The sequence below is a fragment of the Rhipicephalus microplus genome, chromosome 9 (genome assembly GCF_043290135.1).
Source record: "Rhipicephalus microplus isolate Deutch F79 chromosome 9, USDA_Rmic, whole genome shotgun sequence".
In the NCBI taxonomy this organism is placed as follows: Eukaryota; Metazoa; Arthropoda; class Arachnida; order Ixodida; family Ixodidae; genus Rhipicephalus; species Rhipicephalus microplus.
In genome coordinates this window covers 75,875,923-75,891,067 of record NC_134708.1, presented here as the reverse complement: position 1 = coordinate 75,891,067, position 15,145 = coordinate 75,875,923, and the positions used below count along the sequence as shown (strand labels likewise).

The following is a 15,145-nucleotide window of genomic DNA, read 5'->3' as shown; positions in this document are numbered from 1 at the left end:
CTTAACCGATAATTATTTTTGGTTTGGCCCCCTGGTGTTTTTAAAGTATTTACCAGCCAATTTTCTGGTTCGCTTTCTCCATTTTGTATCGACATTTTTCATGCACAAGTAGGTGAATACCTTCCTAGCCCAACGCTCCTCCCCCATTTCTCTCAATCGCTTCTTAAATTTTATCTTGCTGGTAGCTTCCCTGCCCTCAAATGATGTCCATCCCATATCACCTTGTACTCCCTGATTTGGTGTATTCCCGTGAGCTCCTTAAGCAAGCCTACCTATTCCACATTGCTTAATTTCTAATCTTGCTTGAACTTCTGATCTCATGCACAAGACCGCATTGCCGAACGTCAGCCCAGGAACCATGACCCCTTTCCATATTCCTCTCACAACATCATACCTATTGTAATTCCACAGTGTCCTATTTTTCATCACTGCTGCGTTCCTGCCACCTTAACTCGTTACGTATATATCGAGTTCCCTTAGGTACTCGGTCCCATTGCTTATCCATACACCCAGATATTTGTACTTATCTGTTATCTCTAGCATGACTTCCTGTATCCTAAGCTCACTACCTTCGTTATCATTGAAAATCATGACTGCTGATTTTTCCTTAGTGTCTGAAATCTAACCTACTTCCCCGATTACCGCAGATGACCATCAATCTCTGCAAATGTTCCTTGTTGTCGGCCGTTAGCACTATATCATCTGCAATGCTGGTAGTGCCTCATCAACGAGTTTTCCTTGTTTGACGAAACGGAGGTTTAAGCCAAGTCCACTTCCCTCTAATTTGGCCTCTAATCCTTGTAGGTACATCATGAAAAATAAGTGTGACAGAGGCAGGGTGACCCCTGCCTAAGCCCCTGTTTCACCTGTGAGCTTGGATACCTGTTTTTCCCACTTTACAACTATCTTGTTACTTTTATATATTTCTTTTAAAGGATTAGTGACCCCATCTTTCACACCTAGTGTGTCCAGTATTCCCCAAAAGTCCTCTTGAACCACTCTATCGTACGCTTTCTTGATATCCAGAAATGCTAGCCACAGGGGCCTGTGTTCCTTTTCTGCTATTTAGATGCACTGCATCAGTGAGAACAGAATGTTTTCCAACCTCCTGTGTTTCTGAAACCCATTCTGCAGTTCCCCCAGCACCCCTTAATCCTCTATCAATGCCTACAGTGTTTCGTAATCTGCATCACCAGCCTGTAGACCACTGATGTCACTATTATAGGATGGTAGTTGTTTAGGTCAGCCTTGTCCCCCTTTCCTTTATAGATCATCATCATCCTGCTAAGTTTCCATCGATTTCAGATTTCAGATTTTTTATTGGTACGAATACAAGAATGTGACATGTGTTTAGTATACAAAAGGAGGTCCCAAAGTCAAAGACTGTATTGGGACCTCCTGTTAAGGGCAAATTGAGGTAAAACACTATTAGAGGCAACATAAGCAATAATCAAAATTATAAACTAAGCATATTTGCAACAGAACATTAAAATATTACACACACACACACACAATATATACATACCAAAGGAAAAGAAACATAATAGAAAACCAAATGAATCTGAATAATGTGAAGAGCATAACTGAAAAAGAAAACAAAAAGTTGTATTACATAACATGTGAACATTCAAAAAAGGAAGCGCTATGGTAAGAAACAGTAAGACTAGGCATGCAGAATGTGTGATTTTAGTTTTTTCTTGTAGTGATGCAAGTTTCTAGCACTTTTAATAACATACGGTATTGTGTTCCAAAATGCTTTAGATGAAAATTCAGCAGTTAGCTTGCCATAATTAGCACGTACCTTAGGCAAAAGGACGTTATTGTTACGTGCAAATCTAGTATTACTATGAGCAACAAGGTCGAAAAATGAGAAGCAGATAGGAGGTAGTGTCTTGTTTATGTATTTATAGAATATGATACCCAAGTTGTAATTGAGGAGCTCTGGAATGGTCAAAATGTTATCATGAAGAAGGCATTTACCGTTAGAAAAACGTGAACTGTTAGTGATGATTCTTATGAATTGGTTCTGTAGTACTTGAAGGGAAGGCTAATGAGTTGTAGGTGTTACCCCGGCACATTATGCCAAAATTAATGTGAGAATGAGTGACAGTAAAGTGGAACTTGTGAAGTATGGACGAGTTTTAATCAGAGCACGGATGCCGTATGCTATTTTGTTTTTGATGTCAGAAATATGATCTGTGTATTTCAAGCTAGAATCGAGAGAAATTCCGAGAAAAGAAGCGCAGGGACTGGAAAAAATAGAGTGCGAGCCAAAAGTCAACGAAGGAAAGGATGCTAAATATTTTTGATGCGTTGAAAATACAAATTTAGTCTTGGCTGAGTTAATAGTTAACAAGTTAGCACTGCACCAACTTGAAACATTTTTCAAGACAGTGCTTAGCTTGTCGACGAGAAGTGAAATGCTTTTGTCAGAAGTAAATATGGTAGTGTCATCAGCATACAAAATGGAATTAGTGAAGGACACAGTTAGGAAGATCATTTATATAAATTAAAAACAGGAGCGGTCCTAAAATGAATCCTTGAGGGACACCAATATTAGTAGATAATTCCTTAGAATATACATTAGAAATGGACACAAGTTGAACGCGGTAGCTTTTTAGTAACGCTTAAGCAGGACTACATACACCAATCGCTTCAAGTTTATTAAAGAGAATGATGTGATTTAAACTGTCGAATGCTTTTGTTAGATCGATGAATACTGATCCTGCAAATAAACCTTTGTCAATTTTTTTAATTGATCGGTTAGATGAATGAGTGTTAGATTAGTAGAGACTTCACCACCGGGGACTTCACCGTCGATTATTGTTTTGCTCACTGCCTCTCTCAAAGTCTGCTTAGACTTCGGACCCAATGTCTATCAGCATAACTGGAATGCCATCTGGGCCCGTTGATGTACTACTAGGAACCCTCTTCTCAGCCCTTTCCCACTCTCGTTGTGAAAATAGAGTTATTGAACCACTTGATCCATCCTTGTCTATTGTGGTGCATAAAGCACTTTGTCAAAATTTTTTGTCACCCTTGTTCTTATATATTCAATAGCTTCGTCCCCTTCTAGCCTAGCACCTTGAGCTGTAGTTATCAACCTCTGCTCTAGGCGTGTCTCATTTCTTAGGGAGTTTAGATGGTTCCAAAATTTCGCAGCTGCCTTTCCATCCCTTTTATGTACTTCTGCCAGCCACTGAGCCCCCTTTCTTCTAATCTTTTCATTGATCAGAAGGGATGCTTCCCTTCTAGAGCTTAGAAAGATGTCCCATTTTCTTTCAACATCCTCTGTCGATTCACAAAGCTGCTTAGCATGTCTGTGTTCCCTAGAGGCTTGCCGACGTTTTGCTATGGCTCTCTGAACCACCTCATCCCACCAACTCTTGTGTTTGTGTCTTCTTTTCCGGGTTCACTTGTCACGTGCCTTAGCAAGCTCTAGCTCAAACAGCAATTAGATTCGTGTATGTCCACACTGTTGTATAATCCTCAGTGATTACTTTCTCAATTTTTTAGTAGCTATTTCCATTTGCCTTTCTGAATAAAAATTTTCCTGTAGTTGCTCATCTTGTCTCTTTTCACTTTCACTGCTCTTGATACGTTTGTGATCACTACCCAGACTTCTGGAGCCACATTCATCTATGTGCAATTCCCTGAGCCTGCCATACATCTTATGTGACAGGAGTGCATAATCTATCGTCGACTTCAGCCTTCCTACCTCCCATATTTGCCCTTCACACTTCTCAGTACTGTTGCAAATGATCAAATCATGCCTTTCACACATATCCATGATCATTTTGCCTGTTGGGTCAGTATACCCATCTATATCTTCTATGTGCACATTCATATTACCTAGTATAACTATCTCGCACCCTCCCCATAATTCTTCAATGTGCATTGATATACACTCCACCATTGCTTGTTCAGATGTGGGAGCTGCGGGTGCAAGATTTTTCCATAAATGCGATGTAGTTACCACCAAAGATGCCAGGAGAGGAGTTGATGACTGTATATAATAGTTTTAAAGATTCGATGCAATAATGAGAATGTAATGGTACAATGTTCAGTGATTGTAGAGCCTGTGTTGGTGAGAAGTTGTGGCTGTAGTTACGGCATATGAAGCGGATGGCCTTACGTTGAACGCTATCGAGGGTTTTTAGGTCACCTTGTTTGTGAGGGTACCAAACGACAGATGCGTATTCTAGAATAGGGCGAATCGACGTTTTATACAGAAGTACTTTGGTATCACGGGGGGATTTAGCCAAATTATGGCGCAAATAACCAATGTTTTTTAGAGCTTTCGCGCTGATATATTCAATGTGGTTGATCTAGAAAAGATTTTTTGTCAGAATTACACCCAAATATTTATATTGTGAAACTTAAGTTGTATACCATCCAAGTAATAAACAAAAACGTATTCTGTGCATTGGTAAATCACATGACTGTTTTAATGCAATTGACGTTTATCTGCCATGTTTCACACGAAGAGCTGAAAGAAATGAGCGATTGTGAAACCCACGGGTGGGTATGTGCCGCTGATTTGATTTGATTGATATGTGGGGTTTAATGTCCCAAAACCACCATATGATTATGAGAGACGCCGTAGTGGAGGGCTCCGGACATTTCGACCACCTGGGTTTCTTTAACGTGCACCCAAATCTGAGCACACGGGCCTACAACATTTCCGCCTCCATGGTATGTGCCGCTGGTATGCGGATATGTGCCACAAGTAATTGACACTTATACCCACGAACGACGAGAACACACGCGGGTAATTTTAACGCGCGAGCATTAAGAAATACCCGACATCGGTATAGCGTCGACCCGACGAGTGCAAAGGATGTCGGGGTCCCAGTTGGAGTCGAACCCAGGCATTCTGCGTGGCAACGAAGCATTTTACCGCAGAGCTACGCCAGGTCACGAAACTACTTTTCATATAGACCCTCATCTTCATCAAACGTCAATAGTGGTTGTAGTGCCGCCTACCCAAATTTATACACATTACATATGTACTCCTGTGATACAACCGTCACGACGGTTTAACGTAACGACGGGTTAACGTAACGACGAGTTAACGTAACAGGACGCATATTCATACGTCTTGTTATAACACGTATATAAGAGGCCGATTGGTACTCTGTCAGTTATTCGGTGCCTTTACGCCAATCCGCTAAGCAACTATTTGTAGGCTTAATACTGGTTGAATTTAATGAAATGAAAAAACGTTAGCAGGAGAATAAGCTTCAAGGCAGTTCATATGTTAGAACATTGAAGCCGAATATGCTCCAAGTAGAAAAAAAAAACAGATTAGGTTGTGACAGCTTTAGCTTACCGCATCACAGGTACCGAAGGATTCAGCGGTGGCACGTGTCGAAACTGTACGTGAAATCGTCGATGGCAATCCGACCAGGCTGGCCGTTCGTGTAGGCCTCGATGAAGAACTGTAAGTGGGGAAAATTCACCAGCGCCTAAATTGTCTATGCAGCAAGTCGCTACAGCTTAGAAAAAGTTATTTGAGAGCGAAAAAGGCAGGGTGCAAATAACAAGTTATAATGATGTTTTCAGTATTACCAGCAAGATGACGCAATGGGCGCGCGTTGCCACATCGTCACGACGCGGTGGCGCGCGCACTCATCTCCCACGCGTACTTTGCCACACGGAGAGGAGGGGGCAGACGCTCACTCGCGCGCCCTTATCTCGTGGTGGAGAAGGTCATACGTCTCGCCTGATTGATATGTGGGGTTCAACGTCCCAAAACCATTATATGATTATGAGAGACGCCGTTGTGGAGGGCTGCGAAAATTTCGACCACCTGGGGTTCTTTAACGTGCACCCAAATCTGAGCATGCGTAACTTAGAAGTGTGGCAGCTTGGGCTAGTTGGTATGGCATGACGATAGCTATAGCGCGAGAACAAAACGACGACACAGAGACAAGAAGGCAAGTGTCTTTCGTGTCCTTGTCTCTGTGTAGTCGTTTTGTTCTCGCGCTATAGCTATCGTCTGAGCATACGGGCCTACAACATTTCCGCCTCCAACGAAAATGCAGCCGCCGCAGCCGGGATTTGATCCCGCGACATGCGGGTCAGCAGCCGAGTACCTTAGCCACTAGACCACCGCGGCGGGGCCATACGTCTCGATTGGCTTTGGGTTTTCACAGGAACGATTCTGTTGTTACCGCGCGCAAAAAGGACACTGCGATCGTTGCGCAGTCTTCGTTTGCGAAAAGAGCGCGCTCTTCAGACACAGCGAAGTTAGACACTTATTCGCTGGTTGGTCGGTCGACCGGTCGACTGATATGTGGGTTTTAACGTCGCAGAAGCACCATGATTATGAGGGACGCCGTAGTACAGGACTCCAGAAATTTAACTTGCACCAAAATCTAAGCACACGGGCCTACAGAATTTTCACCTCCATCGAAAATGCCACCACCACCGGCGGGATTCGATACCCTGACCTGCGGTTCAGCAGCCGAGTACTTTAGCCACTATACCACCACGGCGGGGCGAGACGCTTATTCGCGTTCATCTGTACCTGTGAGTACGTTTCGTGCGTGATTTGTGCTAGAGAAACGCGGGGTGCGTTTCGATCTACTTGCCATTCTGCGCGTGACCTTCCAATTTCTAGCTATTCCGTTCATTGCTTCTTTGCCTTCGCGGCAAAGCTGTGACTTTTAAATGTGATGCATTTCTTAGCAAACTTCAGCGAGTTTGAGTGTATCTGTCTCTCCGTCTCTCTGCATCTCTCTCCGTCTGCATCCCTCTCTCTACCTCTGTATCTGTGTGTCTATCTGTGTGTATCTGTGTGTCTATCTGTGTGTATCTGTGTGTCTATCTGTGTGTATCTGTGTGTATCTGTGTGTCTATCTCTGTATCTGTGTGTCTATCTCTGTATCTGTGTGTCTATCTCTGTATCTGTGTGTCTATCTCTGTATCTGTGTGTCTATCTCTGTATCTGTGTGTCTGCCTGTCTGCGTCTGTCTGTATCTATCCAGCGCTTGTCCGTCTCGTGTTTATTTCGCGCCAACAGCTACGTTAAGGATGAACCAACTCGCCCAAAAAGTCACTTTTAGCTCTCCTGGCCGTTTCAATAATGGTATCGATACCAAGTATGGCAAAACATGACTGTATGACTAGCATAATTGACTAGTCATAGCATGAAAATCATCACATGTATGTCATGAAAGTCATGATTTACATTTTATGGTCTTGCTGTTCTTGTGGGGGTTTTGTTCACATGACATGTTGCGAAACTGGTATGGTATGACATGACCACAGAGAACCTAAGCGGCAGACCCTAATGCAGAAATTATGATAAGCGTGTCATAATTTTCATGTTTTGACTAGTCATGGCTACACGTACGCCATGCTCATGGTGCTCTCCCAGTCATTTCGCAAGCTTCATATATACGAAATTTGGTATCACGTGACGTGAATAGACAATAAAGGTGAATGACACGTCTAAACATAATCCTCATGTGTGTGTTATGTGAAACATGATTACATGCTTCCTTTATGGCATGCTCGTGGTACTTTCGCTTGCTTCACATATACCAAGTTTGGTATTTCATGACGCATGGACGAAGTTAAATGACACGTCCAAACGTGATAATGACATGCATGTCATGTGAAACATGACTACATGCTACGCTCATTGCGCGCTCATAGCCGTTTCGCTAGCTCTACATATACAAAATTTGGTATTACGTGGCGTGAATGGACGACGAGGGTAAATGACACATTCAAACATTATAATCATGACATGGAAGTCTTGTAAGGCGTAATTTACGTCCACCTCGTAACGTTGTGCTCATTTTAAAGGGACATGTCAGGCATCCTCAATCATGCATATCATTAATTCCCACAGTGACGTGGGATCTGCCATTTTTTATTCGTACTCCGAGAATCTGAGGTCGTTAGTTTCGCCATCACACGTTTTTGTATTCGATGACAAAATGAAAGTCGAAGTTGAATTTTTCAATTTCGCACCAATATCTTCCCGCGTGACATTACGCATTACAAAGTATCTTGAATTTCGGAGACGTTGTATGTTCCACAATATATTCCGAAACTTGGCATTCTAGGCGTACGGCGCCCAAAGAGGTCAACGTATCTCACTTTACATGCTCGGGAATGCGTAGGACCTGGAAGACGCCGACAGTATGTATGACATCACGGAGTTTGGTGCAATATTTGACGTTGCATTGCTACCCGTATTTTATTTCGCGCGTTTCCTCGCTTCGTAATAGTGTTGAACTGATTGACAAACACAAACAAATTTCGTTTCTCTTTAGTGTCTCAAAAAAAACTCGCATGCTTCCTCACCTATTCGTCTACAAGATGAATGTAAAGGGAAACGTACGTGTTTGTATTTTTTTGCTTCACCGCTAACTGCAACGATCCTTCCCCTTTCCCCTCACCGGGGTTTCTGCACCACAGGTGATGTTCCTGTGTCCCCGGGATCGGCCCATGCTTGACGAAGCAACAACGTGATGAAGTGATGCGAAGGCATACGACGTCACGAATTTCTGCCGTGGGTTATTATGACGTCATCCGTGATCACTTGAGGCATTCGAACTGACGCGGCCAACGGTCACTTTCCGCGCTTCGTGAGATATATACGAGGCTTTCGACTCGCGTAAAGCTCCAAACGGCAGACTCACCCGCAAGTCCTGATGCACGGTCATGTTGTGAGCGAACGTCATCCAGGCGGGGGTCTCGTGTCGCTCGAGCGAGAAAAGCGGCCGGTTGCCGATGTCTTGCGCTACGATCTGGATACGCTCGGCGCCCGGACCGTGCACGAAGTACTTCAACTGGAGGCACACCATGGCGTTCGGGTATCCCGGCAGGTAGGGAGTGATGAGCCGCGACACGCCGGCTGGAACCAGTTGAGAGTCTACCGCCATATAGCGTCCTGCGCAGAGGCGGCCATTACGATCCCCCCCCCCCCCCGCAAGCGTTAACGCTTTGTTCGGGTTTCTTTTTTTTAAATCACAGTGAAAAGCAGCTACAAATTTGTTTAGCATCAGCCACCACTCTGAAGCACCCCTGTTGCCATGCGGCATCTTACCGAGTTGGATGTTTTAAATTCTATAAGAGATCACACTAAATTTTAGGACCCTCAAAGGAGTGGCACTACCATATCTGTGGCTAGCGCGTTCTTTGCTGCAAGCGTTTCTTGATAGCTCCAGGAAGCACAATACACACCCAAAATATTTTATTCTCGCTAAATAATTGAATATCGCCTCTTTTATGTGGACAGTTCTCGGTTTCCGTTTCTAGGCACCGAGTCGGGCAGTGACGTAAAAGTGTAGGTGGCTTGTTCACGTGACCACACGAACCTGTGACGCACGTCGTGCCGATTATCGTCTGTTCTCGCAAACACTGCAGTACTTGCAAAACAAACGCACCGACAGTTGCCATTTCTAGCTGCAGCAGCCGCAATGCTTTGTTGGTACGTAGGTCCGGAGGTCACTCAACTCACAACTGTAGGCATGCGCACAGGAATGGGAGGGATGTTAAGGGGTGGACACTTCCGTACTCACCTTAGGGGGAAGTGCAAAGTCAACCGCACACATTGACATAACATAGAACGGGGGTGGGGGCACTGCGATGAACCTTCGTACCCCTGAAGGGAACACCTGCTACGTACCCCTGAAGGGGAAACCTGCATTGGTACGCTCACTACAGATCTGGTGTGACGTCACTGTCACTTTCGTTGCCCTTCCAACAGAGCTGCGTCAATGCTGGACGCGCTTGCGACAGACTTCAGACGGGGGAATGTGCATCTAGGTCACTTTGGAAGCGAATTAATATGTATTCTAAGCATTTGCTGTGCACACCCAACTTCGTACTCTTGCATTTGGTTGTTTTCAATAAACAAGTTGCGAGTTTGCGCCCATGTTATCTCCTAGTCCGTGGGTATGTAGCGCAATAAATAGTCATGAATCATTTGGACTTGTGCCAGGCTTTGTGGTTAACGACCATTCTTTGTGAAATTTTGCAATAAACCGAGAGGGCAGCTCAGTATTGTCGGTGCGATGTACGTGAAAAAAAGCAAATATTCTAATGGTGCAAACCCATGCAGTCCTTTTAAGAATGAAATATTTAACCCTCGTTCCCGGCGATCCTCAAGTGATCTTGCGAAAAAGCCAAGGCCGCTTTGAGGGAAGTAAGCGTTGAGAGCACGGTTCATAAAAGAAATATCAGCATGTCCACGGAGTGAATGATGAGTAGGGCGAAGAGTTCGTCCGTTCATCCATCTGTCCATCCGTTTAGCCGGTTACGCCTAATGCAGGACAAAGTCAGACTAGGAGGAACTTCGCCCCTAAAGGACATATGAGCAGTGTACTGATGTTTGTCGAGCTAGTGCCCGCGCTCGTGAATGCACTCTTTTTATAAAAAGTCGCAGTTGCTGTTCCAACGACGACGACGCCCACCCGAGAGCAGCTGCGTACCATAACCATCAGACCGTCACCAGCAAGAAACTCCTCGTGTCAATGAGGAGTATTCGTGCATATGACTTTTCTTTACTAATCAAACGCGCTGGGAGACTGCGCTGTTGAAGGGGCACTAAAGTCGAACAACAGTTTACGTCATAGTGAACTCTCAATGTACGACAACATTTAAAACTACCCCAGCATCAATAACAGTGCCCTATTTACCAAGAAATCAAAAGTAAATACACAAGAGCACAAGCGCCGCAGTAGGACATTTTCAAAACCATCGCGATGACATCAGAGGGACCACCTACAATTAATCACTAGTAATCTATCTAACTGAACTAAATAAACAACGTTCCGTACATTAAGAGACGCAATAAAATGCTGCTTGTTCGTTTCTGTTTGATTCGTGGAAAAAAGAATCGCCGGACGTTACTATGGAGAATGGCGCGAGTGGTTCAAAAATTCAATTTTCGCATTGTTACACGAGACATGTGGAGCCATCTAACGGGGCATAGTTGAAACAAAACGTCTGCAATCTTGAAGCCAATGGCGGGAAATTTATCAATGGCTGTTGCTGCTGTGGCTCCCGCTGCTTTCAGTCTGCTGCTCCTAGCGCAGTAAAGCCCGGCAACGTTGTGCAAGGCAACAGTGACGTGAGACGGTCCAGTCGGTCCGCTTCTTGAGGCGTGTAATTTGAAGTGCGCTTACCCGATGCGGAGCACTAAAACGGGATTTTATTTCAAAATAGGCGCTTTCTTGGCACAAAAGTGAGACTACGAGGTTTCTGGACCAGCATTTCAACAATCAACGTCGACTTGATAGTTGACTTTAGTGTCCCTTTAAGCTCCCTCCTCGGCGACCGACTCTGAGTCGCCCAGCAGGCAAAGAAAATCGCTAAAGCTAAGAAGCGCGGGCACGTCGCCTAGGTGGATATATTCAGCAATATCCCCGAATAACTCGCCAGACCTCTTAATGTAGTTCTGTTCGTATACCTAGGGGCAGCCTTTCGAAGTAAACAAAGCACCAGAGCAGCTATCTTTTCAAGCGGATACACTATGTAAATGTGTGACTTCTCTACAGTCGTACAGCGAATCGGGCTAGTGAGAACGCCCTCACGATTATCACAGCGCAAAAGGATAAGCTTCCTTTTTTTGTACTGACCGTCAAGAGCTGTCTAGTGCCCACTTTATGGCGAACCATGCCGCACTTACCTTCTCGGCCAGCGATGCTGCCGGAAACAAGCTTGAAGTGCGCTCCGATGTTCTTCTGGTTCCGCATGCCACACGCGTGCTCGTCGAAGTTACACAGGAAGGTCCTCGCTTGACGTCGGACAGCGTGTGGACATGCGGAAAGAACGCGGGCAATGGGAGGAGGCAAACATGATTATATTTAAACATAAGAACGCTCTCGCAGCAAAAGGTTAAGCAATGAATGCAATATAGGCACATCGGATTGAGACAGAGAGAGAATTTATTAGAAAGCAGAAAGGTCGGCCTGAGCTTCTGCGCTATAACTGGGGTCGTACGTCCCAAAACCTCGATATGATTATGAGAGACACTGAAGTTGAGGACTCCGTAAATTTCGACCATCTTCTAACGTGCACTGACATCGCAAAGTACACGGGTTCATTTGGCCTCCACCAATGTGCGACTGCCACCGCCAAAATCGAACCCACGACCTTCGCTCAACAAGCGGCCACCATAACCAGTGCTCCACAGCGGCGGACGATCTTCCGCACTCTATACCGCTACTCTACCAAGGGTAAAGTTATGAAGGTGATCGAGAGAGGATGTGTAGCGTATTTACATGAACCACGCAACACAGTGGTTTGCTCAAACTGCACCGCCCATGCAGTGCACTGCAGTACCTTTCAGGAACTCTATAAATGCCGTTACAGGTGTTGCTGAGGTTGTCTATAGTCTGGCATAGCGGACAAAACCCAGCCGCCACAGCGAGCAAAGTTTCCATGCTTTCACTCACTGCTACGCAAACTCGGCGATCAGAGCACAAATACGAAACAATGAGCCGTTGGTAAATCCCCGCTAGAGAAGCGCGCTGCCACAGGCGAGCACGCCCAGTGGCACAAAGAACCCATCCGGCTTTTATCTCCATGCGCAGCGATCCACGTTGAAAGACGGTTAGAGCGATGCCCTTCTTAGTGAACCCTTTAGGGTTACTGTATATATAATACCGATAAATATCAGTGTAGCGCGCCTGTCTCTTAAACGAAGCCAGTGACAGGGCTTCACAAAGAAGCCAACGCTTGGTCCAATATTTCTATACGCCGCGACTACACCGAACTAGATTGATGCTAGTCATCGCCAGCCAAGTTATCGCCCATCGGTGACGCGGCAAGGATGCCAATGGCGACACGTACGGTGGGCAAACGGAATGTGGTGTCACCGCATAAGGAACCGAAGCTTAAGTTTGCGGAGCGACGACAGCGCCACGCAGCGCCACGCCTGGCTGCACCTACGTGGCGCGCAGGTGCAGTCGTGGCCTCCACGATCGGCTGCCGGCGGCTGCCGGCAGCCGATCGCGGAGGCCACGGTGCAGTCTAGCTCGGCCGTGGATAGGCGCGAGAGCCGCCGGCAGCCGATCGCGGAGGCCACGGTGCAGTCTAGCTCGGCCGTGGACAGGCGCGGAAGAGGGCGCAGGCGAGTCAGGGTTCCGCCAAAACTGGAGCGCGTGCGACACGCGCGGAACGCGTCCTGCAGTCGGTAGGGGAAACTTCGAAGCCGTGCCGTCAACTCGGCGCGCTAGAACGAGACGCCTAGCTGTGCGAAGTTGCATTTCCGCGATGGAAGAAGCAGCCCCACGGAAGCACCAGCGAGGTCCGGAGTATTGTGTTGTGGGCTGCCACAATTATGCAGACAACACCAACAGCCGCCCTCCACGTGTGAAAATGTGTCAGTTCCCCTGCAAGTCACAGCCGGCGAACACAGTCGCGTTCGCAAAATATAGAGCAAGCGTCACACTAGAGCCGGAGAAAACAAGGCGAGAATTTCAACTTGACTCGCTGTGGTTAACGCTCAGCTTGCTGCTACGCGGCGAAGTCAGCGCGGGTCATGCTCCTGCGGCACGGAGGACTTGACTAAAACTTCTCGCACATTTCAAAGCCATGGCAGTATAACTTCAGTTTTCATTTATTTTTCAGTACACCACAAGTGCTTGAAGATGACAGTACACGGCTGTTACTGCTGGATATCAGATCAAAACAACAAATGTGGATTTTATAAACGTCAACGCAGCACATCGATAGAGTACGCGGATTAATGTTGGCAGAACGAGACTTAGTTCGAGGCATACGTCACACACGGTAATGTCACGTAGCTGAGAAATGCATTTCGCAGTGACTCGGACGTCCTCGTCTTCCGTCTTCTGCTCCACATCATAAACGTGACTAACGAGCTTTACACCTTTTGTTAGATTCGCGTCTGGGAAGTGCTTCAGCAGTTCAGAGATCTTTATGAAGCCTCACTACAGGCGGTACACTGCGAGGCTACTCAAACGCAGCGGGCGCTCTCATCACGAGCACTTAAGCAAGCGGCAACGCGTTGGCGGGAAGGGAAAAAGCGCGATATACATCCCCGATTTCTACTTTTCTACTAAAGATGGCGCTGCCTGTCCAGAGTCGCAGTGCCACCATGCGTTGCTTTGAGTCACTAAGCAGGCTTACATTTGGCTAGGCGGGCCTACGCGTAACTGCTACCAAAAGGTATCGTATACAATAATTACCATCATTAGGCTCTCTGCGTCATCTCGCGTGATATTGAACCGACCTGCGCGACACCGTAGAAGCACAGGCGCATGCATTGCCAAATGTAAATGAAGTCTAGATGTCACTTAAGGGATGATACGAATAAGGTGGATAAAGTAAGGTGGTTCATGATCAGCTCGTAGAAACTGTGGTGTTACCCAGGCAACCGAAAGAGGGTTATGTTTCAGTGCGCCATTTAGCTGGTTGAGAAAAGGTGGTCAAGAACAGTCGTTTCGATCATTGGACATGCCAGTTGTTACGTCATAGGGAGGAACGTTATCGCCAGAAGTAACGGCGAAGGGCCAAATCGCATGAAGCCGGCCCGGCAGCGCCAGACGGCCATTCGGGAGAGGCCGTATGGAGATGGGGTGTAAAAAAAAACTTACAAAATTCACGTTTGACTTTTGCACCGATGTCATGAAATTGCAATTTCGTGACACCGAAATTGCAATTTCTATGTCACGAAATGAAAGCTGACAAAAGGTGACATGCGAAAACATTTGAGATCAAAAGGGCTACGTCGACCTTCGGACAGGACGTGACTGAGGTAGCTAGGGAGGGAAGGTATGAGGTCGTCCCAAAGGTCGCATAATATTGCCAAACTCCTTCCTCAAGTTTTGTTATCCCATTTCACGTCTAAGTACAGCCTTCCAAAAGCGCACCAATTGGCTAAGTATACATCGAAAGACTCAGAAGCTCCCAATGTGATTACCCGCTCAAGGCGAGCACTCCAGATTCTTGTGGGTACTTACGCGGCCGCTAGCGACAATGCTGGAATATCCGACGGCACATGCATAAATGTCGACGCGCGTCATCGCTTGTCAGCTTCATCGATATCAGTGTACAACGCGAATTACTTGCTTGTTTCTATAGCTTGTTGATATTTCTATTGTATACGTGTATGTTACTTGTTTCTATTTTCCGGCCACAAGTTTGGCCAAAC

The 15,145-nt window shown here is 46.0% G+C and overlaps 1 protein-coding gene across 7 annotated transcripts in view; it reads right to left on the bottom strand.

Moving 5' to 3' along the window:
• LOC119163208 (uncharacterized) overlaps positions 1-15,145 on the bottom strand; it is a 56,437-nt gene that overhangs the window by 18,437 nt on the left and 22,855 nt on the right. For all 7 annotated transcript variants that reach the window (XM_075873875.1, XM_075873878.1, XM_075873877.1 and 4 more), the window contains 3 exons: positions 11,654-11,761; positions 8,661-8,911; positions 5,333-5,441 (listed from right to left, as the gene is read on the bottom strand). In XM_075873875.1, the coding sequence (XP_075729990.1) occupies positions 5,355-5,441; positions 8,661-8,911; positions 11,654-11,761 (446 nt within the window). In that variant the 3' untranslated portion in view covers positions 5,333-5,354. The remainder of the gene's footprint in view (positions 1-5,332; positions 5,442-8,660; positions 8,912-11,653; positions 11,762-15,145) is intronic.